The 24,110-nt window shown below is 37.7% G+C and overlaps 12 protein-coding genes across 12 annotated transcripts; 7 read left to right on the plus strand and 5 right to left on the minus strand. All coding sequences in view use genetic code 12, as the record gives it.

The window, feature by feature from the left end:
- Positions 1–8: 8 nt before the first annotated feature.
- On the minus strand, positions 9–1,577 carry I9W82_001927 (uncharacterized protein; the record flags this gene model as incomplete). The annotated part of the gene is made up of 1 exon (XM_067690726.1): positions 9–1,577. The coding sequence occupies one exon, from the start codon at positions 1,575–1,577 to the stop codon at positions 9–11; it is 1,569 nt and encodes a 522-aa protein (XP_067549163.1).
- A 1,696-nt stretch (positions 1,578–3,273) lies between these two features.
- Positions 3,274–4,017, plus strand: I9W82_001928 (uncharacterized protein; the record flags this gene model as incomplete). Its single annotated transcript, XM_067690727.1, has 1 exon — positions 3,274–4,017. One exon carries the CDS (start codon positions 3,274–3,276, stop codon positions 4,015–4,017), a length of 744 nt encoding a protein of 247 aa, XP_067549164.1.
- A 381-nt stretch (positions 4,018–4,398) lies between these two features.
- On the minus strand, positions 4,399–4,919 carry I9W82_001929 (SOD1; the record flags this gene model as incomplete). The annotated part of the gene is made up of 2 exons (XM_067690728.1): positions 4,399–4,850; positions 4,907–4,919. 2 exons carry the CDS (start codon positions 4,917–4,919, stop codon positions 4,399–4,401), a joined length of 465 nt encoding a protein of 154 aa, XP_067549165.1.
- A 528-nt stretch (positions 4,920–5,447) lies between these two features.
- I9W82_001930 (uncharacterized protein) lies at positions 5,448–5,711 on the minus strand (the record flags this gene model as incomplete). Its single annotated transcript, XM_067690730.1, has 1 exon — positions 5,448–5,711. One exon carries the CDS (start codon positions 5,709–5,711, stop codon positions 5,448–5,450), a length of 264 nt encoding a protein of 87 aa, XP_067549166.1.
- Positions 5,712–6,707: 996 nt separating this feature from the next.
- I9W82_001931 (uncharacterized protein) lies at positions 6,708–7,907 on the plus strand (the record flags this gene model as incomplete). The annotated part of the gene is made up of 1 exon (XM_067690731.1): positions 6,708–7,907. One exon carries the CDS (start codon positions 6,708–6,710, stop codon positions 7,905–7,907), a length of 1,200 nt encoding a protein of 399 aa, XP_067549167.1.
- Positions 7,908–8,696: 789 nt separating this feature from the next.
- Positions 8,697–10,139, plus strand: I9W82_001932 (uncharacterized protein; the record flags this gene model as incomplete). Its single annotated transcript, XM_067690732.1, has 1 exon — positions 8,697–10,139. The coding sequence occupies one exon, from the start codon at positions 8,697–8,699 to the stop codon at positions 10,137–10,139; it is 1,443 nt and encodes a 480-aa protein (XP_067549168.1).
- Positions 10,140–13,279: 3,140 nt separating this feature from the next.
- Positions 13,280–13,504, plus strand: I9W82_001933 (uncharacterized protein; the record flags this gene model as incomplete). The annotated part of the gene is made up of 1 exon (XM_067690733.1): positions 13,280–13,504. The coding sequence occupies one exon, from the start codon at positions 13,280–13,282 to the stop codon at positions 13,502–13,504; it is 225 nt and encodes a 74-aa protein (XP_067549169.1).
- Positions 13,505–14,221: 717 nt separating this feature from the next.
- On the plus strand, positions 14,222–17,515 carry AMS1 (alpha-mannosidase; the record flags this gene model as incomplete). Its single annotated transcript, XM_067690734.1, has 1 exon — positions 14,222–17,515. The coding sequence occupies one exon, from the start codon at positions 14,222–14,224 to the stop codon at positions 17,513–17,515; it is 3,294 nt and encodes a 1,097-aa protein (XP_067549170.1).
- A 96-nt stretch (positions 17,516–17,611) lies between these two features.
- I9W82_001935 (uncharacterized protein) lies at positions 17,612–19,732 on the plus strand (the record flags this gene model as incomplete). The annotated part of the gene is made up of 1 exon (XM_067690735.1): positions 17,612–19,732. One exon carries the CDS (start codon positions 17,612–17,614, stop codon positions 19,730–19,732), a length of 2,121 nt encoding a protein of 706 aa, XP_067549171.1.
- Positions 19,733–20,035: 303 nt separating this feature from the next.
- I9W82_001936 (uncharacterized protein) lies at positions 20,036–22,405 on the plus strand (the record flags this gene model as incomplete). Its single annotated transcript, XM_067690736.1, has 1 exon — positions 20,036–22,405. The coding sequence occupies one exon, from the start codon at positions 20,036–20,038 to the stop codon at positions 22,403–22,405; it is 2,370 nt and encodes a 789-aa protein (XP_067549172.1).
- Positions 22,406–22,712: 307 nt separating this feature from the next.
- On the minus strand, positions 22,713–23,141 carry CTA6 (Cta6p; the record flags this gene model as incomplete). Its single annotated transcript, XM_067690737.1, has 1 exon — positions 22,713–23,141. The coding sequence occupies one exon, from the start codon at positions 23,139–23,141 to the stop codon at positions 22,713–22,715; it is 429 nt and encodes a 142-aa protein (XP_067549173.1).
- A 151-nt stretch (positions 23,142–23,292) lies between these two features.
- On the minus strand, positions 23,293–23,892 carry SOD1 (superoxide dismutase; the record flags this gene model as incomplete). The annotated part of the gene is made up of 2 exons (XM_067690738.1): positions 23,293–23,744; positions 23,880–23,892. The coding sequence occupies 2 exons, from the start codon at positions 23,890–23,892 to the stop codon at positions 23,293–23,295; spliced, it is 465 nt and encodes a 154-aa protein (XP_067549174.1).
- Between the last annotated feature and the right edge of the window lie 218 nt (positions 23,893–24,110).

Genomic DNA, 24,110 nt, shown 5'->3' on the forward strand with positions numbered 1-24,110 from the left:
TGCTCTCTCTACTCACTATCTAACGATTTCCAACTAGTACGCACAATCTCGTACTCCTCGTCACCATCTCCACCACTCTTCTCCATAATGGTGTACTTTTCCCAAATTTTCTTCTTTTGCCATACAATAACAACTTCATCATCACTGACCCATCCTAGGGAACCTGTGTCCAACTCCAGTTCTTGTTGATGATACTGGTTGGTGTTGACACTGCAGTAACTCCATGTGCTTTTGAAATATTGGGGGATTAACGTAGATGGGAGGAAGTTGATATACTTGGTCAATGCATGATGCTTGTTCTCTTGATGATGGTGCTCTGGGCTTGTCTCCTCCTCTGGCTCCTCTTCTCCAAGGTTGAATATGTGAAGAGTATACTTGTCGCTCAACACGGCAAGTTTAGAATCATCATGACTAAACTTCATAGACGTGATATCTGCCCGATCTATTCCTCTACGGAACTCGTAAAGTAGTTGGGTAGTTGAAGTCGAATGAATGCGGATTAATGTACCCAACACTGACGCACTGGCAACCATAGTTCCCGTCTTGTTGATACACAAGTTTCTTATAGCAGACTTGTGAGCCTTGATGATGTTAACTGAAGATCCTGGTTGCTGTTGAGCAAGATCAACAATTTGAATTTGTCCAATTGCTTTACCAGGGAATACCAAGATAGTGCTTGGTTGATGAACGTTGTTGCTATTCTTATTGTTGTGGTTTAAAATGCTATTAAGTGATGTGCCGCTGCCAACCGATGCGTTACTGGCAGTTGAGCCTGCACTTGAAATAGAGGCGTGACTTCCTCTTGGCACTGGTCCTAATCGGTCATTGGTGTGGGTATCAGAATAAGCTCGAGGTTTTCTTTCCGTTGCTGCTGCTGTAGTACCAGTAGTAGATGATGTCGTCACTGACATATCAGCAACACCAAATTCATTACGATGAGTTTCAAAAGTGATCAACTTTTTTGGTGGTGATGCAAATGAATACACTATAATCTCATCAATTAGAATAACAACAATCTTGATTCTTGATAAGAGGACGTTGAGTACTGGCTTGTCAAACTCTAATGATAAACTATTTTTTCTTTTCAAGTCGTCCCAAATGACTAACTTATTGATGGGGAAACGAGGGTTTGTACCTCCTCCAACAACAGCCAAGTAATTAGTTCGATGCAACATGGTGATATGACCAATTCCTGATCCTGACAAGGGGCTAGTAGTGGCAGCTGTGCTAGATGTGTTTAAGTTGTATCTTGATGGTGTGTTACCACCAATACTAAAATTCCGTTTGACCCGTAGTTCTATAGGATCAGTATTATACACAAGGAATCCCAACTCATGACCAACGGCAAAGCATCCATGGTCTTGGTTGAAGTTTATGCAAAGTATACTCAAATCTTTTGGTATTGGTGAAGAACGTCGTAAGTTTGTAAACGATGGTGACGACAGGACTTGAGTTGAGGAGGATTTGTTTTTGGTACTGTTAGTTTGTAGTTGTTGTAGCGGGGAGTTTATCTTATCCAGTGAATCTATGTGCTTGTTGCTGTTATGGTTATTGTCATTTGTTTTGTATGATGGCATGTTGGTGGTTGTGGCTATATTTGATGACATCATACGCTGTAAAAAAAATCTAAATTTACGCGTGTTTTTGAATCAAACTGGGAATGGTAAGGTTGATGAGATGGATATGTGGTTAAAGGTGTGATGCTGGAGTAAGTGTGAGTTGGTATATGAGTGATTTCTAAAAGAATGATGTTGCCTCTGTTCTCTGTTCTCCTGATGTTCTCCTGATGTTGTGTTGTGTTTTGTTTTTTTAGATCTTTACACCAAAATTTCCTTTTTTAGTTTCAAAAATTAACAACAGAATTTAACCTTCTACACTCTACACTCTATAAAACTTTCTTTCTTGGAGGATTTGATACTCTTTTATATTCAGGAGAGGAAGTATACTATATCTAGAGACTACTCTATACCGTATTAGTCAGAAAGAAATTGCACCAAAATTTGGCCTTTGTAGGGCGTTTTTTACATCGTCTTTAGTGTGGTCATCGTCTAAAATATTTTCTCGAATCAAAACACCACAAACACCATCTTCATTCCACAAATGGTCAAAAGTTTAAGAACGCGAATTTCAAACAGTACACTTCTTGCAATGGTGTATACTTTGTTGTACGAAATAAATTTGGATTCAGCGGTTGTTAGTTGATCCTTTACAAAATTACCCGCCTTTGTAAACTGTGATGAGGAAGATCGCGAAAGGCGGGTAATGAACGAAAGAAGTTCCTTTTTTAATGTATTTCTTACATCATATCACGTATTGTGTATGTATATAAGCTGTAGCTAAGCTGTGTATCTGTATGGAAGGAAGGTTCGTCCTTCCCTTCTCCAGTTGTTTCCAATTACACAAAATCAATAAAAAGAAATGACTTGTTCTCGTATTATACAAAAAGATAACACAAAGATTGTTTCTTTCTCCATATTTAAAACTCTGTAGAGTCAAAAACTAACAAGAGTTCTTTAATACTACTTTGTTAATAACTTCTTTATAGAAATACAGTAATTTATCAACTATTGTGTAGTTTAAAAAATGCTCAAAAGTGTTGTACCTAAATTCGCACCAAAACCTCGCAATATATTCATCTTCTCAAATTAGATTGTTGGAAACTCACTTAGTTTACAATCACTCTAAATCATTCGGTTAGGGAAAAGTCATGACCACTCTTTTCGCGTAGTCAAGTGATGAAATACATAAACCCAGCATAAACATTAGAATCTAAAAATAGCTCGAAATTCTTGGCAGAGAGATAGACAAAGTCAATATATCTTCCAGCACCTTATGGAGCCAACTAAGAGTTCGTAAACATGGACATCAAGTAGATCAACTAATGAGTAGGGGCCTTCATCCTAATAGTTGCTTAACTGGTACCACCATCGACATCCGAAATTGTGAATCAAGGTAAAGACTCTGAATAACAAATCGACGTAGCACAAACCAACCCCTCAGAAATAAGCTCTGAACATTCCACTAAAAGCGACAGAGTAATTTAACTTTCTATTTACAGTATAGTCCTTCCTAGTAGAGTTGTACCCCTGATTCCGCAAAAGAGAGTGCAATTTCGCAGCCATAACAAAAAAAATAAACAAAGTAAAGATTCTCCTGCATAATCTCAACTGACACAAATAGATCTTCAGACAACCAGAAAGTTAACCATAATTTTTGATACAGCATAACCCTTTTCTTTCTCACAACAATCATTTGATTACAATGACTACAAAGATGCGTGCTACCCGCTCAAGAGCAAACACTAAACCATTACTGGTTCTTGAACAAATCCCTTCTTCATCTGAATCCGATCTTTCATCAGTTCATACATCTTTGGCAAAATTAATCTGTCCTAAACGACCAGTATCATCAACAAAGTCAAACTCACCACCAGTTTACATCCCTGAGAGAAAGGCACTTCCTGCACCACCTCAAACACAGAAACCAAAGACAGCGTCACAAGAATCTCATCAGCATCAACTGCAACAGGAGCAGAAATCAACTTCATTGACACTGGAATTACCTCAGCAGTCGCCAAAGAGACCCCAAACACATGCTGATTCCACCCGCAAACAATCACCAATCGACTACAACCAAAAACAAAAACAATTAACCATCCTTGGTGACCAACTTTCATCCAAACTTCACCAATTATCAACAATCTACAAAACAAAAGCAACAAAGTACAAAGCAATCACCACTTATCAACTTCTTGAATCGGAAAAACGTAAAATCATCAACACAACGTCAACCATGCTCAAACTGGAAACCAATCATGACACAATTCAACGCATAATCAGTGATTCAAATGCATTGTTATTTCCTATGTCTTTGAAGCAGCATTATTTGAAATTGCATATTTCTCAAATTGCAAACCAGGAAAAGGAACTTGAGGTGATTAGGGCTGAGCTTGCTGATTTGCATCAGCAATTTGTGACAATTGAAGCATCGATGATTGATGGCACTTTTGCAAAGTAGATCTTGGGTGTAATTGCTTTATTTTTAATACACAATCTTTCTCTGTGAAAAGCGTGTACTCTGTTTGACACCGATGACGAATAATTTTAGAAGCTTCCTTCCTTAGTCAATTGATGTACTTCGTGTTGCTCAAACTCAGATTGGCTCTACTTTTGTCTTGGCTCTGGTAACACGAGTAGGGAAGGTATTGATGTGTTTTTTTGTTACCACACTCCTTTGATTGAGTGAAACCTCGATACCGGGTTATGATTTTTGTTTCCCTCTGCCTGGGATGACAAGGTTGCCTTTTATGGGATATAGCTAGAGAAAATGGCATAGAGTATTTGCAATCTCTCCATTTGTAACGTATATTCTCTAAATACATAAGGCCAGCCTCTTCATTTACTCTGAAAATCCAATAACTCCACAAGCTGGTCTTCCTCCAGCATGACCAGTAGTCTTTGAATCTTCGAAACCACCTTTTCCATAATCATCAGTACCAGCATGAACAACAACAGTCCTACCAAGAATACTATTAGCACCAACTAATTTAAGCAAAGTATCTTGTTTGGTTCCCTTGGCAACTCCCTTGGAATCAGTGGAAATGTTTCCTAAGTCTCCAACATGTCTTTCTGAATCCTCTGGACCTCCATGAGTCTTGCTAAATGGGTTGAAATGAGGACCAGCTGAAGTACATCCATTGGTGTTGTCACCGAATGCATGAACGTGGAATCCTCTTTGGGCATTGGGGTCATTGCCTGCGATTTCATAGGTGATTTTTGTGGGCTCTGATTCGGAGTTTTGTTCGAATCTAACGACTCCAGAGACGTTTGAATCTCCTCTAAGTACAGCAACTGAAAGAAATGTTAGTAACTTGAATTGGATAAGCCCAGTAAAGTCAACCACATACCTGCTTTGACCATTTCTGAAACTAATTGATCTTGTAATGATGAGGAGAAGTGTAAAATACCCCCTGGAAATGATGTTCTTTATATATTTAGAACCCCTAATGACGTAATGAAAAGGGGATTTTTTCAGTTGCTATCAAAAATGAATGAATGTGCGGGTTGAATGGGAAAAGTGTGGCACTGAAATAGCGGAAACCCCCGCGATTCCAAGCGAAAGTCGGGCATTCAACTAGAATGGTTTCTGATTCGGTGAGTTAATGAAAGGATATCAGAAAGGCGTAAGTGCACTTATATGCATATTGGCGTTGTAGGCTTTTTTGCAATGTCTCCCCACAAAGGAATTGAAAGTTGAAGAAGTAATAAGATTCAAATGCGATAAAGCGGATACATTAGACTATTTATATACCAGCTCCATGAATGCATATTTCTCTGAGAACCTTGCTGGTTAAGTATTATTTTTGCTCAGCTGTAAAGTCACAAACAAATCCCCAACTACTTAATAGGTCTATTAACCGTATGATGTAATACTGTACTACCCAACTATCACCACCATTGAGGTCCAGCGGCCGATTGAGGAGTAACACGTTCTCTCTTTTTCACTCTTTTCTTTTTATGCTTTGATGGATCACGAGGACGTGGTTCTGGTAGTGGAGGAGGCGGTGGAATCTCAGGAAGTCGAGATAGCTCATAAAACATGTAAAGTAGTGATATAGTAACAAGCCCCGTGTAAAGCCAGAATCCTTTACGCCTGAATTTGTTGATGAATTTATCTAATGGAGTGTAGAACTTCTGATACACCACCAACATAGTATCAAGATGGTATGAGCTAGGGATGGTACTGACCTCTTGAGATTGAGAGTTGTCTGCGCTGGCGTTCTTTGATTGCTACCAAATCAGTGGCAGTGTACAGTGTTTTTATTTTTTATTTCATACTAGTGCGTCAGAATTATTCATACCAATTCGCCCTAAATTTTTTGTACTAGCGCGCGCACTAAACTACACAGAAAATTATTGTAGCCAGACTGTGTCGCGCTGGTTTGAAAATTTTAGGTCGGATTGGTATGAATAAAAAATAAAAATGCTGTATAATGAATGTGAAAAGTATGAATTGAGGACCTAAAGGATTTAACAATGTAGTATATTGATTACGACATAACTTCGGTAAAGAGAAAAAAAGATATATACATCTATAAACTTTTCAACTTTGAATTCTCGCAATTTATATTGGGTGGATTGGTTGCATACAATATGTTGTTCGATATCAATTGGTAGCACGACGAATGTAGTAGAATTCCTATGAATTATACTAATAATAGTATAGTACTAAACGCATGATAATGATGTTATTCCTCATATATAGAATATATATAGAGTTGAGGAGAAACCAATGTATTTATACTATTGGTTTACGATAGCTAATAGCATGTGATCATACTCCTTAGTGGGGTATGTCTAGATTAGGTAATAATACCGCATCCTGTATACAGTGCCAAGCAAGCCTCGAACCACGAATGTGTCTTTCAACAACCATTATTTAAGGAAACTGGAGACAAAAAAAAAAAGGCACTCCTCTCGCAACACGTCTTTATAAGACATGCCAACAAATCATTCTTTCTCTTTTTAAAAACGGGGGTCTCAATCTGCCAAAAGCTAATGCTAAAACTATGTGATTTACCATACCGCAACATTGACCTCATCCTCCTGAATCTCAACCAACATCAAGCTTTAAACCTCGCACCATTGCACTCGACGTTCTACCCCATAGTGAAAAGAAAATTGTACAGTTATATTCATGTATATCACATGGACAATTGCAGGTTGCAGTCTAAACAGATTTCACAAAAGCTAAAATTCCACAAGGATATAAATAACACCAAAACTAATCAATTCACAGTGATATCTTTATACAATCTTGAAAAATACATGATGGCAATGGATGCTAATTTCCCTATTGTCATATTTGCGTTTGATGATTGTTATCCGGTACTACTTGATTGCATATTGAGACGGTTTCAAAAAGTGCGAAGCTATGAGGTCAGTTCATTCTATTATGGATACCATACATATCCATTAAATGATCTTCGGGTGCAGTATCGAAATCAACGTGAATTTACCTACACTGCGCCTCCTTTGCCAGATGAAGTAGAGCTTGATTCAGAAGAAGCACAAAGAAAGGTTTTAATGAAGGAGATTTTTGAGCATAGTCAGTACAATTCAGTCTTGGATTACGAATGGCACTCCGCCAGGTTTCTTCATTTGTTTGATAAGTTTTTATTTGTTACTGATTTGGGAATTAGTCTTCCTATGTATGATTCGCCAAAGTTTAGGTTCAACTCACAGTTGAAAACATTAAGGATTTCAGGGCTGCGCAGTCATGTCGAGGGACATATTGGGGAATATTTCAATACTTCAGCACTAGAGAACCTCTCACTTAGTTGGCATTTTAATCTAGACATTTTCCTACCCGTTACAGAGCTAGATGAGAAGTTGCCTAAATTGGCAAACTTGACCATTTTTGCTTGCAATCTAGAGTTTGATGAATTTATTGCAGATTGGCGTGAGAGAACCCATAGAACCTTGGAATCCTTGGTTATCAAAACACATGAATCTGATAAAGAGTGTTTTGAAGGTATAGCAGGGTTGTTTTTCAGTTTTCCCAATGCGTGTATAAATTGGTGGGCTGATGATTATTGGAATGGGGATTGTCTAAGATTTGAAGATGATTTGATTAAGATGATGTCTCCTCGACTTTCTCATGGTGTATTATGCTATCATATCAACAATGACCATGCATCTAAACTAAACGGAACGCAAATTAGAGTGTGTAACTCAGAAGGAGAGGAGATGATGGTTCATCTCAAGAAATTTTATTCTTCAGAAGAGATACAATGGTTTAACGGTATTTACGATCAAGCCATGTTGACCCCATCCTACGATGATGTAGCATACGATAAGAGCGTATTTTGCGATGAGAATTGTGGCAATGCATTTAGAAATCACTAGTGCAGAAATAAAAAGAATAAACTGATTTTTGTAACGTCAGAGATGACTTCTTTATATATTCTTTAGTCCAGACTTCTGTCTTTAATTAATAGTATTAGTAAATCTTTAATTAATTGTATATATATTTGTCGTTATATCGCGTACAAAAATTGTTAAACGTTGCAAAATTGTATTAGCTGTGGTAGCGCAGAAAAAAAAGTATTTCTTACTGCAGTACAGGCTGATCTAGGCCCATTCCAAGTTGGGGATTAATTCTAGGTCGATATTTTTGGTTTTAATACGGGTACCGTACCAATTTTGTACGGACATTATATTTCACAATAATAATTTTGTACCAACATATTCAAAAATAATTTTTCGCAACACCTCTTAAAATCTAAGCAACCTATATAAAACAAAATTTAGTAAATACGTTAATACCATATTTACAACAAGGTTTATTGCCAGATTGAATATTCATAATAATTCGATAGAAACAATATTTTATATGTTATAAGATTTAATCTCTTTGATATATATTTTATGCTTAAGGGAAATTATCATCCATGTAACTAATTTATGCGAGAGAAATACTACTTCCCTTAATGGCAGTTGAGCATAACCAAAATATCTTTAGTAGTTTTTGGGCATAACAAAAGTATATTTGGTGAGGAAACTTGAATTATGTTCATACACAAGACGTAGTACACATAACAACCCTGTAATACTTGTAAAGCCAGTAGTTTCTCATCTTTCTTTGACAACACCATTGGTTCATTATTTCATTACACACAGGTCAAACTCATTAAAATGGATGATTATGCATTGATGAATCTTCTAAACGTCAAGGAGCTATGTGAAAAAATTGATCAAATCATTAGTGAGTCTCCTCGCATAACACTAGGCCATCTCCGCGACCAAGTGAACAGAACATTGGAAGAGAAGGAGATTAACGTAGAATCCATCAAGGAGGTACTCTTGAATAATTATTCCATAAGTCCTCACAAACTAGACTTGTATGCAGAATTCGTACTCCAAGCGAAAGATTTTTTGACGTTATCGAAACCCCAATTCGATGGTGATGCTGCAAAAGATGACCAATTTATTGCCTTCTACAATCGCTTTGCAAGGTCTTTACGAATGTTTGTGTGTGCGTGCTTACCAAACAGATTCAACTCGGCGGTTATAGTTTCCAATCTTCTTGATATGAGTGTTTTACTTAATTTTCCATTGCAAAAAGTATCTACGTTCAAAGATTCCACAACCAGTACAGACCCAAAGACTACAGTGGTCAAAAGCTATAAAATATTGTCCTACCAAACTGAAACACCGGATATTCAAGTTAACATTTTCAATGACATTACAATAGATGAATTTGCCAATACAGATCTACCAGCTACAGAATTATACACAAATAGAACTATCCACAATGAAGAGGATGTCATACATGCATTACATCCTTTTGTTGAGTCATTCAGACGTTTTCATAAATTAAGAGCTGAGTATCACCCCCAATCTCATCTATTTCGTCAGAAGAATGATGGTACATATAAACCCATAGTGATTCAACCCGATGAATCCATATTAAATCAACACAACACCATACTTGAATATAAAAATTTGTCCCTCAAGGGGTTTCCCAATAAAGATAAACTGGCATTACACTCCCATATAATCAAGCAAATGCTGAACTATTTGGCATCATTTGGTTCCAGTACTGGTTATGTTTTGTCGGGGCATGATTTGGTGTGGATGGATATGCAGATGAAAGGACAATACTCTGCCATATTAGAAACATGTTGGTTTAACAACTCCACTGGTATTAACATTGGTACTGCATTATTTTGTATTTCAAAGCAAAAACCAACCAATGTCACAAGAATTAAAGTTAACTTTGATGAAGATATAATGAAACAATTGGCAGAATCTGGTGCTCGTATGGGGACACAAAGTAATACTCCAAATATTCAAGGAAATGAAAGTATGGAGGTAGCCCGAAATGAAGCAAGGGAGCACGTGCCTGAAGTTGTTACTACTGGCGCAATGGAAGACGAGGAGCCAAAGCTTGATTCTGAGCCAGTTACTACTAGTGAGATTAATATGACAATGACCGAGGAGAATGAAAGCAGTATCCAGTCGTCGAGTGCTTTCCACACAATTGATCGGAGCCCCACTCGACACTCAAAATTGAGAATGTTTTCTAAAAACTATTGGCAGGAAAAATCAAAGTTTCAAACAAAGGGGAAACCCTAGTTAGATTATATTCCAACATGATAATTTGGTAGTCGTTTGATAGTAATACTTTCTGGAATCGTTGCTTACTCTTTTTTTTTTACTCTTCTTCTTCTTCTTCTTCTTCTTCTTCTTTTGTTGAGATATTGACAATTAGGCATTGTAATATGCAGGATGGAATCAGAATATCGAAGACCTAAAGTGAAAAAAATCTTCACTTTATATTTTATAGATGTATTTTGTAGAGAAGTAGTTTAATTACTCACAGTTTTATTACTAGTTACTTCATTACTGCATTCCCAGAATCTCACTAAGATCACAAACTTATACAAAGACAACCAATCTTACAAATTAACCTCAGAAGTATATGAATATCAATCACCAGCAAAATATACAAGATTTAGCTAGTACTACTATTCCCATACAGTTACAACAACATCGGTGTCATCCAGTATCAATATACAAATTCATCCTCAACTTCATCAAAGTCACATGAAAACATGACAGCTGGCAACTCATCGTTTTGCCTATTCACTCTTAAAATCCAAACAGAATAGCTTAGGGTCAACAAGGTTTATATACGTCGAACTAGGAACTCAATTCAGAAAGTCTTTAACGGTCTCGCCTCATCAACAATTAAATCAACTTGAGGATCATGCACATATATATGAGATAGCAACAAAACGAAACTTGGTTCTGAAAATGAGGGAAGCCCAGAAAAATGGACTTTCAGCAGATCTTTATTTCCAATTTACTAGATGATAAGGGAAGAGAGAAAATTTCAATTGATCATCGGCGCAAATCTATGAAAGCTCCTAATGTCACATCTAAGACAATATTCGTATTAGAATTACGGTTTACACATGACAGTCACGTCCAACTATCTTATTCCAAATTTACGAGCCATAATCACGCACAAAATGAATTTGGAGTGTGAAAAATTTGACCACTCATCATCACGGTAAAACCTTTGGCTACGAAAGGATCAAGAACGATTGTTGAGCAAGAAAGCATTAATTATCTCTGAAAGTGTTATCAATTTACACCCAAGTTGAAATATATCAGTCGAGTCTCCCAAGCAGAACAACAAATATGCTCCCCTAGCTTTGTCACTACCAACCAGAAATATCATTTTCACATTCATAATTTATCTTGTTGTCACAGTTGATTAGTGCCACATTTCCGAAATCACTATGCTATACAAAGTATGGGACTACAAGAGAGATGCCTAGGATAGGAACCCACGTGAAAGCATAACACTTAAGAACAAGAGAATTGGATGGTTAGCTAATCAGTATTCGTGTGTCCCAATTGATGGTAATGCGACCTGATATGAACGGAAATCTTCTGAACCATACATCAGCAGAACCAAAAATAGTCAAGGATCGATGCAGGAATTTTACATTTTTCAGCAGAACATGATATGGTGACCAACGCTAGAAGGGAATAATAACAAGATGTCTATGATGGAATATCGATCCATCGGTGACAAAAAGTTTTGCATGGAAGTTACAATGGACAAATGTCCGAATGGTTAGCACCGACCTTGTTACAATCAGTAAATGAAGTTTATTTGGAGAGACTATATTCATCAAGAAATATGATCGGAATTCGAGTTGTTTGACTACCCACCAAAATATCAAGATTCAAACACACAAAGGCTATGTATTGCACCACAAATATGCTTGAACTTACTACTAGGAAACTCAGCTGCTAGAGTTACTTAACACAAGAGAACTGTGAAATCGGATACTCATACGTTGGAGATTTGGATGCCCAGATATGTCAATTTGTCATATACGACAGAATTAAAACTGCCATGAAAATATTCTATCATAGAAACTTTAACAAGTGAATCTTAGAAAGCAAACCAAAGTAATTGAAGGCACATTGAAGAATAACATGTGGTGATTATTTAAGAATTCTTCGAAGAATCTCAATGTCGTCAATATGCTACGTGTTTTTGGAATTGGATCAGCCAAGAACATATTAAAGAACGGCTGTGTGATGAATACAAGCTTTCTCGAAGCTTGGTTCTATCACATCAAGAGAAATATGAAGACATTGACCTATGAAGGATTTGGAAGATTACTGAATAATGAGTTGAATTGAGTTATACCGAATAAAGACCAATGTTCCTGGTAAATTGAGACTAAACATACTTCAAGATATATGCCTGCTAAAAGAGGAATGTTATGTCAAGAAACGAATTATAAGGTGACTTAAGAACACATACTAAATCATTAAGGACAATTTAACCATCCAAGGATAGCAAAATTGTCAGGGAAGTGATGAGATTTTTAAGTATTGTAACTCTAGGACAATAATTCTGCTGAGTGATTACCCACTAAATGAGAGAGAGAAAAAGTTTTCACTGTTGGATGTTGTTGGAAGATCAAGGGAAGAATACTGGAAACCTAGCACTAAACATGGTGCAACTATCAAATCATATACTATAACTATCAAACTATCAAACTATCAAACCAAACTACATATCTAAAGTTAAATACACAGTTAAACCCCGACTTGTCACTGGCAAGTCATTGTTATATCTTATTGTAATCCGGGTACAAAATCGCTACCAACTTGTAGGTTATTCGCTGGAGGCTTCTTTTCTCATCAAATACTGTACTACCCAACTATCACCACCATTGAGGTCCAGCGGCAGATTGAGGAGTAACAGGTTCTCTCTTCTTCACTTTTCTCTTTTTATGATTTGATGGATCACGAGGCTCTGGTAGTGGAGGTGGTGGTGGAATCTCAGGAAGACGAGATAGCTCATAAAACATGTAAAGTAGTGATATGGTGACGAGTCCCGTGTATAGCCAGAAGCCTTTACGCCTGAACTTGTTGATGAATCTGTCTAGAGGTGTGTAAAACTTGTGATACACCACCAACATGGTATCAAAGATGTGAGTAGTACTGACCTCCTGTGATTGAGTTTTGTCTGCGCTGGCGTTCTCTGATTGCTACCACATCAAAGGTAGTGTACTATTGGATAAATTTAGATAACAGAGATTAACATTACACAATAACTTCAACAGCAATGTTGTGTGGCTCGAGGGGGAGGCAAAAAAAAAAAGAGAATTCAACATAAAACCCACTTTGGACCAATTCAATTCGTATTAGATACTACGCAAACATTCACTACAATCAAAAAAATGTCAGACAATAAAGCATACATTGTTACCTTGAAAGATGACACTTCTGACCAAGAAGTTGAATCTATCAAGAGTAAGATCAAGGACTTGGGTGGTGAAATCACCAACGAGTTTAGCTTGATCAAAGGGTTTGCAGTTAAATTACCACAAATTCACGCAGACTCTTTACATAAAGTGAATCAGATCGCTACTGTTGAAGAAGATAAGGAAGTCCATACTCAATAATCAGTGTTTTTCTTTCTTTATTTACTTTTATATAGATTGTTAAATAAATTCATTTACTGTTTTGATTCTATTTGTAGAACTAACTGAATCACTATAATGTGTTATCCCTCCTTAGTGCTCAACCCACTGTGTCTCTGCTCTCGAGTGTCTCCTTGTCTCCTCCTCTCGGTGTTAATCTGCTTATTCTCGTGTGTAAATCTCCCAACCTCGGTGTGAAAATGGCCCTCTCTCGGCTGTTATTGTCCGTGTGTCACGTGTGTCCTCTCACGTGTGTTATCTGTGTGCTTATATGCAGTACACGAACATCAGCAGTAAAGGGCCCAACGCGTTTCTCCCAATATCGTCAGAGAGAAAGAAAGAAGTAGCTGGGTAGCTTTGAGTAGTGTGTGTGAAGCTACTGTCAGCTTGTCTTCTTGTCTCCTCTGCTCGGTCTCCAAATATATCTGTCTCTCTGAATGACTACTATTTCTCCCAATTTTGTTACAAACTGTTCAATACTTGTGTCAATGTTTCGAGTGTCAGTCAGTATGTAACTTCATATCAAATGAATACCCTGTTCAATTGTTGATTTAATTGATATTTTTTGGTATCAGTTGAAACCTCATTGGTTATGACGTAAAACAATCACTCCACGTTTTTCTATTTTTTCTCTCCGACTAAATTCTCCTCCCCCTATTTTTAGGAACAGTCTGTTCTTCTTCTTCAGCACAGTTTAAGATGGGGTACGACAACTTCAATCATCAACCAAATTTTAAACCAATTGATCATCTTTATGAAGATAGATTACGTCAATTTACAAACACCGGGGGCCAATACCCCAATTTAAACTTACCCAAGTTTTACGACATTCATAGAACGGAAATTGGTAATTTACAAACTTGGAAAGTCCCTGATGACGAAGAGGGGAGAACTCAAAGACCATTGTTTCGTGATATCAATTTTGATGAAGTCTCTTGGCAACACATTGGATTGGGTTATAACTTTGGACCTAGTTGGAAAACATTTTGGGTCAAGTTTCATTTGGAAATTCCACAAGAGTGGCTTAAATATGAAGGATTGGAAATTGAATGGGATTCGAGCTCAGAAGCATTAATTTACGATGCTCATGGACGTCCTTTACAAGCATTTACTGGTGGTGATCGTAACTTGTTTGAAATTCCTGACAAGTTTAGAAAAACTGAAAGACAATTGTTTTACATTGAAGTTGCTTGTAATGGGATGTTTGGTAATGGTGCTGACGGTGAACCAAATCCAAATAGATACTTCCGTTTAAACAAGGCTCACTTGGTGGTTCCCAATTTGGAAGCTAGAAGACTCTTTTGGGACTTCTGGATCTTGGGAGATGCAGCTAGGGAGTTCCCAGGTGGATGGCAAAAGTACCAAGCAGCTGACCTTTGCACCAAGATCATGAATACATTTGACCCTGAAAATGTTGACTCGATTAAAGATTGTCGTAAGTTGGCTACAAAGTTACTCGGTGATAAGATCGACTCTGAAGAAGTGTTTAACGGGTATCCAAACAAGACTAAACGTATTGATGTGTTTGGAGTGGGAAATTGTCACATTGATACTGCTTGGGAATGGCCATTTGCTGAAACAAAGAGGAAAATTGTTAGATCTTGGACTACTCAATTGAAAATTGCTGACAAGTATCCAGAATATGTTTTTGTTGCCTCACAAATGCAACAGTTTAAATGGTTGAAACAATCATATCCTGAAATTATCGACGACATAAAGGAAAAGTTTAAAAGAAACCAATTTATCCCGCTTGGTGGTTCATGGGTTGAAAATGATACCAATTTGCCCAATGGTGAATCTTTGCTTAGACAATTTGTTTTAGGACAGAGGTTCACTCAAGCTGAATTTGGATTTAGGTCAAACATTTTCTGGTTACCCGATACTTTTGGCTACAGTTCGCAAATTCCCCAAATTTGTCAATTATCAGGTATTGACCGGTTTTTGACTCAAAAATTGTCGTGGAATAACATCAATTCATTCCCACTCACTACTTTCAACTGGAAGGGAATTAATGGATCACAGGTTTTGGTTCATATGCCTCCAGACAATACATACACTGCCGCTGCCAACTTTGGTGATGTGCTGAGATCACAACATCAACACAAGAATTTAAGAGATGTTCCAACTGGTTTGTTACTTTATGGATTCGGTGATGGTGGAGGAGGTCCAACGCCGGAAATGATTGAAAAGTTGAGACGTTGTAGAGGATTGAGTAATGAAGCTGGATTGCTTCCATCTGTTGCTTTAGACGTTTCAATTGAAGACTTTTATGATCATTTGTTGGAAAAGTCAAACAACGGACTGACATTGCCAACTTGGACTGGTGAGATTTACCTTGAGTTCCATCGTGGTACCTACACCGTTCAAGCACAGGTCAAGAGACTTATGAGAGAAGGAGAGATTAAGTTACACGATTTGGAATTAGTTGCAGGATTAGTCAGTCTCAAGAATAAGGATTATCGCTACCCAGCTAAGGAGATTAACGACTTGTGGGAGGATCTCTGTTTGTGTCAATTTCATGATGTGTTACCTGGAAGTTGTATTGGAATGGTTTACTATGAAGAAGTGTTTCCAATGTTGACCAGCTTGTTAAAAAAGGCTGACAAGTTGCTTTTCAAGGCATTTGAGGCTTCAGGTAAGCCTAAACGTAATGCAGTTGTAAACACCTTGCCTTGGGATAGACACAATGAAATTGTTGAGTTTAGTGAAGATGAGTCACCAGAGTTGTACAACTCACTCAAAAAGGATGGACGTGTTAAAGATGGTAAGCTTCAGGTTTCTGTTGACTATGTTGGTGGGGAAACCAAGGTGAACAAAAAAGTCAAGTATCCAGCTAGTGTTAAATCAGACAATGATGGTTATGTCTTGTCCAATGGATTGTTGGTTGCAAAAATATCATCAAGTGGTGTTATTACTTCGCTTTATGATACCGTTGCTGAAAGAGAAATTATCGACACTACAGCAACAACCCAAACCAAACAAAAGAACAAAGTTGTTGGAGGAAACCAATACTTGTTGTTTGATGATGAGCCACTCAATTTCCCTGCATGGGATACTGAATTGTACTCTTTGGAGAATTTCAAATTGTTGGACAATGCCAAGAGCAAGATCTTGTCTAATGATGCATTAGAGTCTTCAATTGTTGTCACTCATGAAATCTCACCAAATTCATCCATTGAAACTGTCATTTCATTAGCTGGTATCAATGATGAGAGTAGTGTAAACAACTACGTCAAGTTTTCATCAACTGTGCAATGGCATGAGACTTATAAATTTTTGAAAGTTCAATTCCCAACTACAATCAATACCTCATTAGATGCCAGCTATGAGACTCAATTTGGAATCACAAAGAGACCAACTCATTACAACACTTCATGGGACGTGGCCAAGTTTGAAGTTTGCCAACATAAATTCATGGACTTGAGTGAGTACAATTACGGTGTTTCCATCTTGAATAATAACAAGTATGGTGGATCAATTCATGGAAACTTGATTAGATTGTCGTTACTTAGATCTGCTAAAGCTCCTGATAACAAGGCCGATATGGGTGAGCATAAATTTGAGTATGCAATTTATCCACATAGTGGTCCTTTGGGTGTCAATACCGTCAAGGCTGGTTACAATTTCAACTACAAGTTGATTCCAAAGGCTATGGATACATCATACTTGCACGCTGTTAGATTGAACACTGATGAAAAGTCATCCTTGATTTTATCTCATATTAAGCGTGGTGAGGATGATGTTGATGTTAGTCAATACAGCCAATTATCCAAGAATGAAAAGCTGATTGTTGTGAGAATTTACGAGTCCTTGGGTGGTGCTGGTAAAGGCGAATTGGTTATCGATGATAAACACTTCAAGGTTGATAAAGTCATCAAGACTAATGGGTTAGAGAATGAGACAATTGAAGAATTGGAAGTGAAAAAAGGAGGAGCTGTTGATATCAAGTTGAAAGGATTTGAGATTGGTACTTATAAGATTTTGTTAAAGTAAGATAAAAAAGAGTTGTTTGATTTGATTTTTTTTAGATTTTTTTGAAATGAGATTTTTCTTCTGTGAAGTTTTTGTAGCGATGAGATACTCTTCACCATGTCGATCAACATAGTTCTCGAGGAGATCAAAACTTCTCCTTCTTCAATCATCCCAATCCTATCCACTCTTCACAATGAGAAGCTTGACCAAATCTCAAAACCTGACCTTACTCATCTAATCTCCCGCACATTACAACTATGCCGATCACCAAACATTTACAACAAATGGTGTGGAATCAACATTATCAACGTCTTGACTGAAAACTACATCATTTTGGCCAACGAAGGTGCCAATTTCATGACTATGTTGGTTACAATCTTGGATTCATTTAACAGCACCATTGATGTGGTTATTTTGAAATCTTGTATTGAGTGTTTAAACAAGTTGATAAAAGTGATTAGAAACAAGCCAGCATTGACGAGAGAGATTTTGACTCCTAAGTTAAGCACCATCATTACGCTTTATTTGAAGAATTTACAATTTGCACCAACCTTGTGCATCAAGTCTCTTTATCAAATTGTCAAGCATCATCCAACTACATTTAGACCATTTGCTAATAAATTTGGCGAGAAATTGTATGCATTGATGCAAAATGGTGAGTTTAGCAAGTACCCATCTCAGTTGCAAAGCTCAATCTGTAAAGCATTGGCTATTTTACCCACGGTTGAAAAGAATGAACCGGAAGCCAAATGGGCATCTGATGTCAATCAAATCATTGGTGAGATCAAAGAGGTGGTTGAGGTTTATGATGAGTTTTTAAATTTCCGTGATGATTCAGAATTGAAAAAGTTGTTGCAAAAGTTGCCTTCTTCAAGGAAGGTGTTTGCGAGTTTGGAAATTGATTTGAACCAACCGAAATCAGTGTTGCAGATTAGTTCTCGAGTTCAAGTTTTGATAAAGTTATTGGGTGCCTATTTAAACGAAGGAATTTCCAGTGTCAAGGTTCCTTTAGGAAAAGTTTTCACTTTGGTGGAAATGATCTGTTCCGTCAACATGAGGTACTTATCATTTAAAAGCGATATAAGAGATGAAGAAATCAAAGGATTGATTAAAAAGACACTAACTGTGAATTTCCAAAGTGTGCTTGGATTATTAAAGAATCTTTTGGTGTTTAAAGGTTCATTGATTCCTCATTTACCTTCATTATGGTCTTCTTTGGCTTATATGATCCCAAAGTCAGGTAAAGTATCACCTACAGATGTGTTGAACAATGAGGAGTTGTTCTTGGACCTATTGAGTTGTGTTTCTGACTATGTACAATTGGTTGGTGTCATAAGTGATAACACGTTATTGACTCCCTTTGTTGATGTTGCAATAGCTTTAACTGAATCAAGTCAAGCTAAACCAGAGAAAGCTGCCCCAACTCAGCAGAAAAAGACCAAAAGGAAGAATACATCATCGACCCCATTATCTGATATCCTCTCTCACGAGCATCTATTCACCAAATCGCACTCAGAACACCTCTTGCATGTCGTGAGAACGTTTTTGGATCAAGTAATTAAAAGATCGGAATTACCACCTACGCAGCATTATAAAGTGGTCAAATTCGTCATTCAACAGTGTGTGGAAGCAGCTGCAGCAAATTATGAAACTACGGTGCCTGACTCGTTCAGAGCATTATTGAGAAGTGCCGTGTTGAATCCAGGATATGATAAGCATAATATTTTGCCAATTGTCTCATCTATCATTCCTAATGATGAATTGTTGAGTGTATTTATTAATCCTAGATTGCCACCTTTGCCAAAACACATTTCTATTCCTCAAGTTGCTGAAGAAGATGAGGAAATTGCATCAGAGCCTGAAGTGGATGACCCAGTGAGTTCCAAGGAGTCTGCAATTTTAAAGTTATTAGATGAACAAAGACAACAAGAGAGAAAAGATGAGACGCAAGAGCAGGTTAGTATGTCAGTCTCTACTGGATCCAGTGTCAAGAGGGTAGTTGAAGACGTCGGCTTAGACAGTGATCAGGATAAAAAGAGGAAAATTGAAACAACCCACACTGATTTCTCATTCAAACCGGAGTCCTTACCGATCAAATCAGTTGAAGAGCCTAAGGAGTCTAATATAGCGACTGAAGTGGAATTTACTCCCTCATCGGCTCCAGATCAGAATGATGAATCAGATTTCGAAATGCCTGAAATCAACATGGAGGAAGATTCAGAAGAGGAAGAGGAGTGAATAGATATAGCTCTGTAGGAGATAAATTGAGCAATTTCTGGACCAATTAGTTACAATTACAAGTTTTGATGTATTTAATTAGCTTTGCATTTGCCTCCCTAACACTTCGTAAATCTAATGGTACCTGCTGTACAATCGCTACCAGCTCAGCTTAGTGGTTAATTCTTGCAGTTTCTTATTTTCATCAAGATGTGTACACCAGTCTGCAGTATGGTATACGGCTATATAAAGTACCCTTCTCAGCTTTAATCTAAATGGAGATGTCATCACTGAATCCTGCCATCCACGCAACCACAAATTACCATGAGACCAGTCACCGCCAATCTCCCCTTGCTGTTGAATTCCCTCCCCGTTGAAGTTCTACGTACAATACTATCAGTTACGAGCATTGGCAACTTGTCTGGACTTCTTTCCCAAGATGGTGCATCGGTTTTACTGCTGTTACATGTTTTAAAAGAAGTCATTGTACAAAAATTTCAAAACTCCTGCCTTACGCTACACCATGCGATGGATAGACATCAATACGAGAGACCCTCACATTTTGGTGATAGCCCTTTAGATTGTGGGTACGAAAATGTTCATTATTTTTACACACCAGAAGATTTTCGAGTTATCGATGGATTCTGCAGTCGAGAAGGTTTGAATGTGGAATCTCGTATCCACTATGAAATACACAATGATTCAGACTTTTTGAACTATCTTGATTTGCTAACTAATTTGGAACAGACAAAGGGAACTAAGTTGAAAGTTTATGCCAAGGTGAAAACTTATTATACCGCTACAATGCGGAATAATATGGACTTGACCCAGCCATATAATTTGATGCACGGGTTATTTGAACGTTTGACCCGAATCTCAATCAACTTTGAGCCGCTAGTTAGTACAGAGAAGGTGTTGGATTTGAGTATATTTGCAAATGTCGAAGCTCTCCATCTTCACTATTGTAATGTCAAGGGTTCGTTTGCGAGTTGTCGCAAGTTGAAAGAGCTTTTGTTCCACCCCACTATATGTTTTGATTTGAACCTTTTTGAATTGCCACTCTCATTGAAGAACTTGGCTTTGGATTCTGATCATATCCGGGTTGCTCGAAAACGGAAACGAAAGGATTCTCCCAAAGTGCAATACCCATTGATTGATCGATTGTGTCTTTTAACTTACAATTGGAAATGCTTATGCAAATCAGCTGAGGTCATTTTATCGACATTGGTGCACAAAAAAATGAGGAGCATCGAGATTAATATTCCCAGGAAGGCATTATGTGAGATTAACACATGTATTGGGGCCAATCAGAAGCTATTGATCAAGAAAGAGGTCCGTCTAACGTCGTTTGTTTTGAATGGACTAGAAGAATATGGAAGATATTGCGAAACAAATAACGATAAGTTAGAAGGTCCGCAGTTATGGTCTCCAACCACAAAACTTTTATCAAGCTTGCAGGAATTGGTTTTACATGCTACTAGTCTAACCACTACGACTCCACTTTTGAACAGCGCCTCTTCTAATTTGAGGTACTTGTCTTTGAGTTCGAGTAAGAGTATCAACTGGGCGGTATCCACCAAAGACTTTTCAAAGTTTACGAATATGAAGCAATTGAACTTGAAATGGTGTAAAATTGGAAACTTCATTGATCAATTTGTATTTCCTGATAGCTTGGAGATGTTGGACTTGTCTGGTAATGACATCAAATTTGTCGACAATGTTAACTTTCCCCTTCGCTTATCGAATTTAAACTTGGACCACAATAAGATCAAATCTTTAACCGCACCGCCGCTCCCTCAATCACTCAAAAGTCTCTCAGTTCAAACTAAAGGAATACAAGAATGTGATCTTTCCGTCAACAAATTTGGAGAAAATCTTCAAATTGAATTACTATATTTGGACCTGTTTATCTGGGAAAACAAAGAACTATCCAAACATTACAAATTGCCTGAGATGTTGTGGCTGCTATCGCTAACCGTTGTTAAGTTCACCTTACATCTGTACCCAAACACGTTGGCTAATCTATATTTGGAAAGGTGCGATTTTTCAGAGCAAGATGTCATTGACCTTACATGTTGCCCCAAATTAAAATTTCTAGACTTCACTATCTGCGATTTAAGGGATTGTGAGTTCCGCTTACCATATTACCTTGAAGAGGTTGGTTTGTTTTATAATGAAACTAGAGGATTCCCCACTGAAGTTGGAGGTTTGAAATGTTTGAAGAAAGTGAGCTTCAGGGGATGTTTTAGTAAAAGTGTCATCATCGATTTCTCATCGACTGTACTTGAGTTGATAGATTTTGCATCCAGTGGTATTGAGGAAATCAGTTTATCTTTTCCTGGTCCTACAACACTGCTTAGGAAACTAATTTTGGGAGGAAATCCTTTAAAAGATTTTACTATGGAGGCGTTGGGACACAACAATGGGTGTTCACATGAAAAGTTACAGGAAATCGATTTAAGATCGATTGAATTGACCGAGGAAAGGATATCTGAGTTGAAAACAGAAGTTCCCGCTTCAGTAAAACTCTTATGGGTAACACCTAATCCATCAAAGAAGGATGTATTGAATGCAATGTGTGGAAATTTGTTTTGTGCGGAAACTAAAATGGAGCCTACAGTCGGTTCGTGTGTTACCAGAGAAACATTCTACGAAGAAGTCAAATATCCGCCACTTTTTGATATAGGGTACTGAATCAGTTTCTTCTCCTTAGTAAATTATAGACTCTTGAATAAGTTTCTTAATCTCAGGTTCTGTAAATTGAGTATCTAAATCATTAAGGTGGCTTGGTGTAATGGTAATAATTAGTGACTTCGGTGCAACCATTAGGGGAAACTGATTCATTATTTGCTGTCGTTGCAAATAATACTGTAGCTATTTGATCAACTTTAGCTGTACGCAAGGACTATATTGTATGTTCTTTTTCTCTGTCACCTCTCTCGCGTCTTGTTCATCGATAGCACCAAAAAGCAACAACATACAAACTAACCCCCTCCTTTGATCAATCTTTTTGATCAATACTTGGCAATATAGTCAAGTCCCGGAACCGCTTAATATCATCCTTAAACACCTCATGTAATTGTAAATCCATCCATTGTGACCGTGCAAATCCTCCTCCACCAGCACCACCAGCACCGGACCCACCAACCACTCCAGCCATCCCTCTACCTCCTACTGCGCCACCAGCAGCACCACCAGTACCAACACCAACACCATTTGCTTGGGCACCTTGAATTGACTCTTCATCGTCGTTATCCAACAGTAGTGGCAACTCTGCTCCGTTTTTCATGGAGCCGTTGATATGTTTGGAGATGTTGATTTGTGGTGGTTCAATGTCATCAAATGGCATGGGCTCGTTGCGCCATGTTTCTATATATGTAGCTATGTTGGGGTTGGATAGATGGAGGTAACTGAATGATCCGTCCTTCATTTGTGATTACTGTGTTAATGACTTTGGGTTTTTTTTGCGCGATTCATTTCCAGGGAGATCCTTTGAAACAATATTACAGTACTTGCATCTACTAAATCACTCATGATATTCAGAAATCAAACTCAGTAAAACTTATTTTTCTTTGTTACATCTACTCTGCCAATCCAATGACACCACAAGCTGGTCTAGCTCCAGCATGTCCAGTAGTCTTTGAATCATCAAAACCACCTTTTCCATAATCATCAGTACCAGCATGAACAACAACAGTTCTACCAAGAATACTATGCTCACCAATCAATTTAATCAACAAATCCTGCTTGGTTCCCTTAGCAACACCTTGAGAATCAGTGGAAATGTTACCCAAGTCTCCAACATGTCTTTCTGAATCTTCTGGAGCACCATGGGTCTTCTTGAATGGGTTGAAATGAGGACCAGCTGAGGTACATCCGTTGGTGTTGTCACCAAAAGCGTGAACGTGGAATCCTCTCAATGCGTTAGGGTCGTTTCCAGAGATTTCCCATGTAATAGTGGTTGGTTCGGATTCGGCGGTTTGTTCGAATTTAACGACTCCTGAGACGTTTGAATCTCCTCTAAGTACAGCAACTGGAAAGAAAAGTTAGTAACTTGAATTGATGTGGTGTAATTGGTGCCCAGTAGATTTGCCCTCGAGAAGGTCAACTGGGGCTCAATTCTGGCTCAATTGTTGCAAAATCATCGCTCAATTGTAGAATTACATACCTGCTTTAACCATTTTGATAACTTAATTTAATGTATTGATCAGATAACTTGTGAAAGGAAAGAGAGAAAAGGAGAGGGAAAAGGAGAGGGAAAAGGAGAGTGTGAAATTGATTTATATAAAACTGAGCGGAAATTGAGGAGTTTTCGAAAATTGTGGGAGAGAAAAAGGGCGTGTACCAATGAACAATACTAAAATTGCTTTCCTTTTCCGAATACGGCAAGCGATCCGGC

The sequence above is a fragment of the Candida metapsilosis genome (assembly GCF_017655625.1).
Source record: "Candida metapsilosis strain BP57 chromosome Unknown scaffold2, whole genome shotgun sequence".
In the NCBI taxonomy this organism is placed as follows: domain Eukaryota; kingdom Fungi; phylum Ascomycota; class Pichiomycetes; order Serinales; family Debaryomycetaceae; genus Lodderomyces; species Lodderomyces metapsilosis.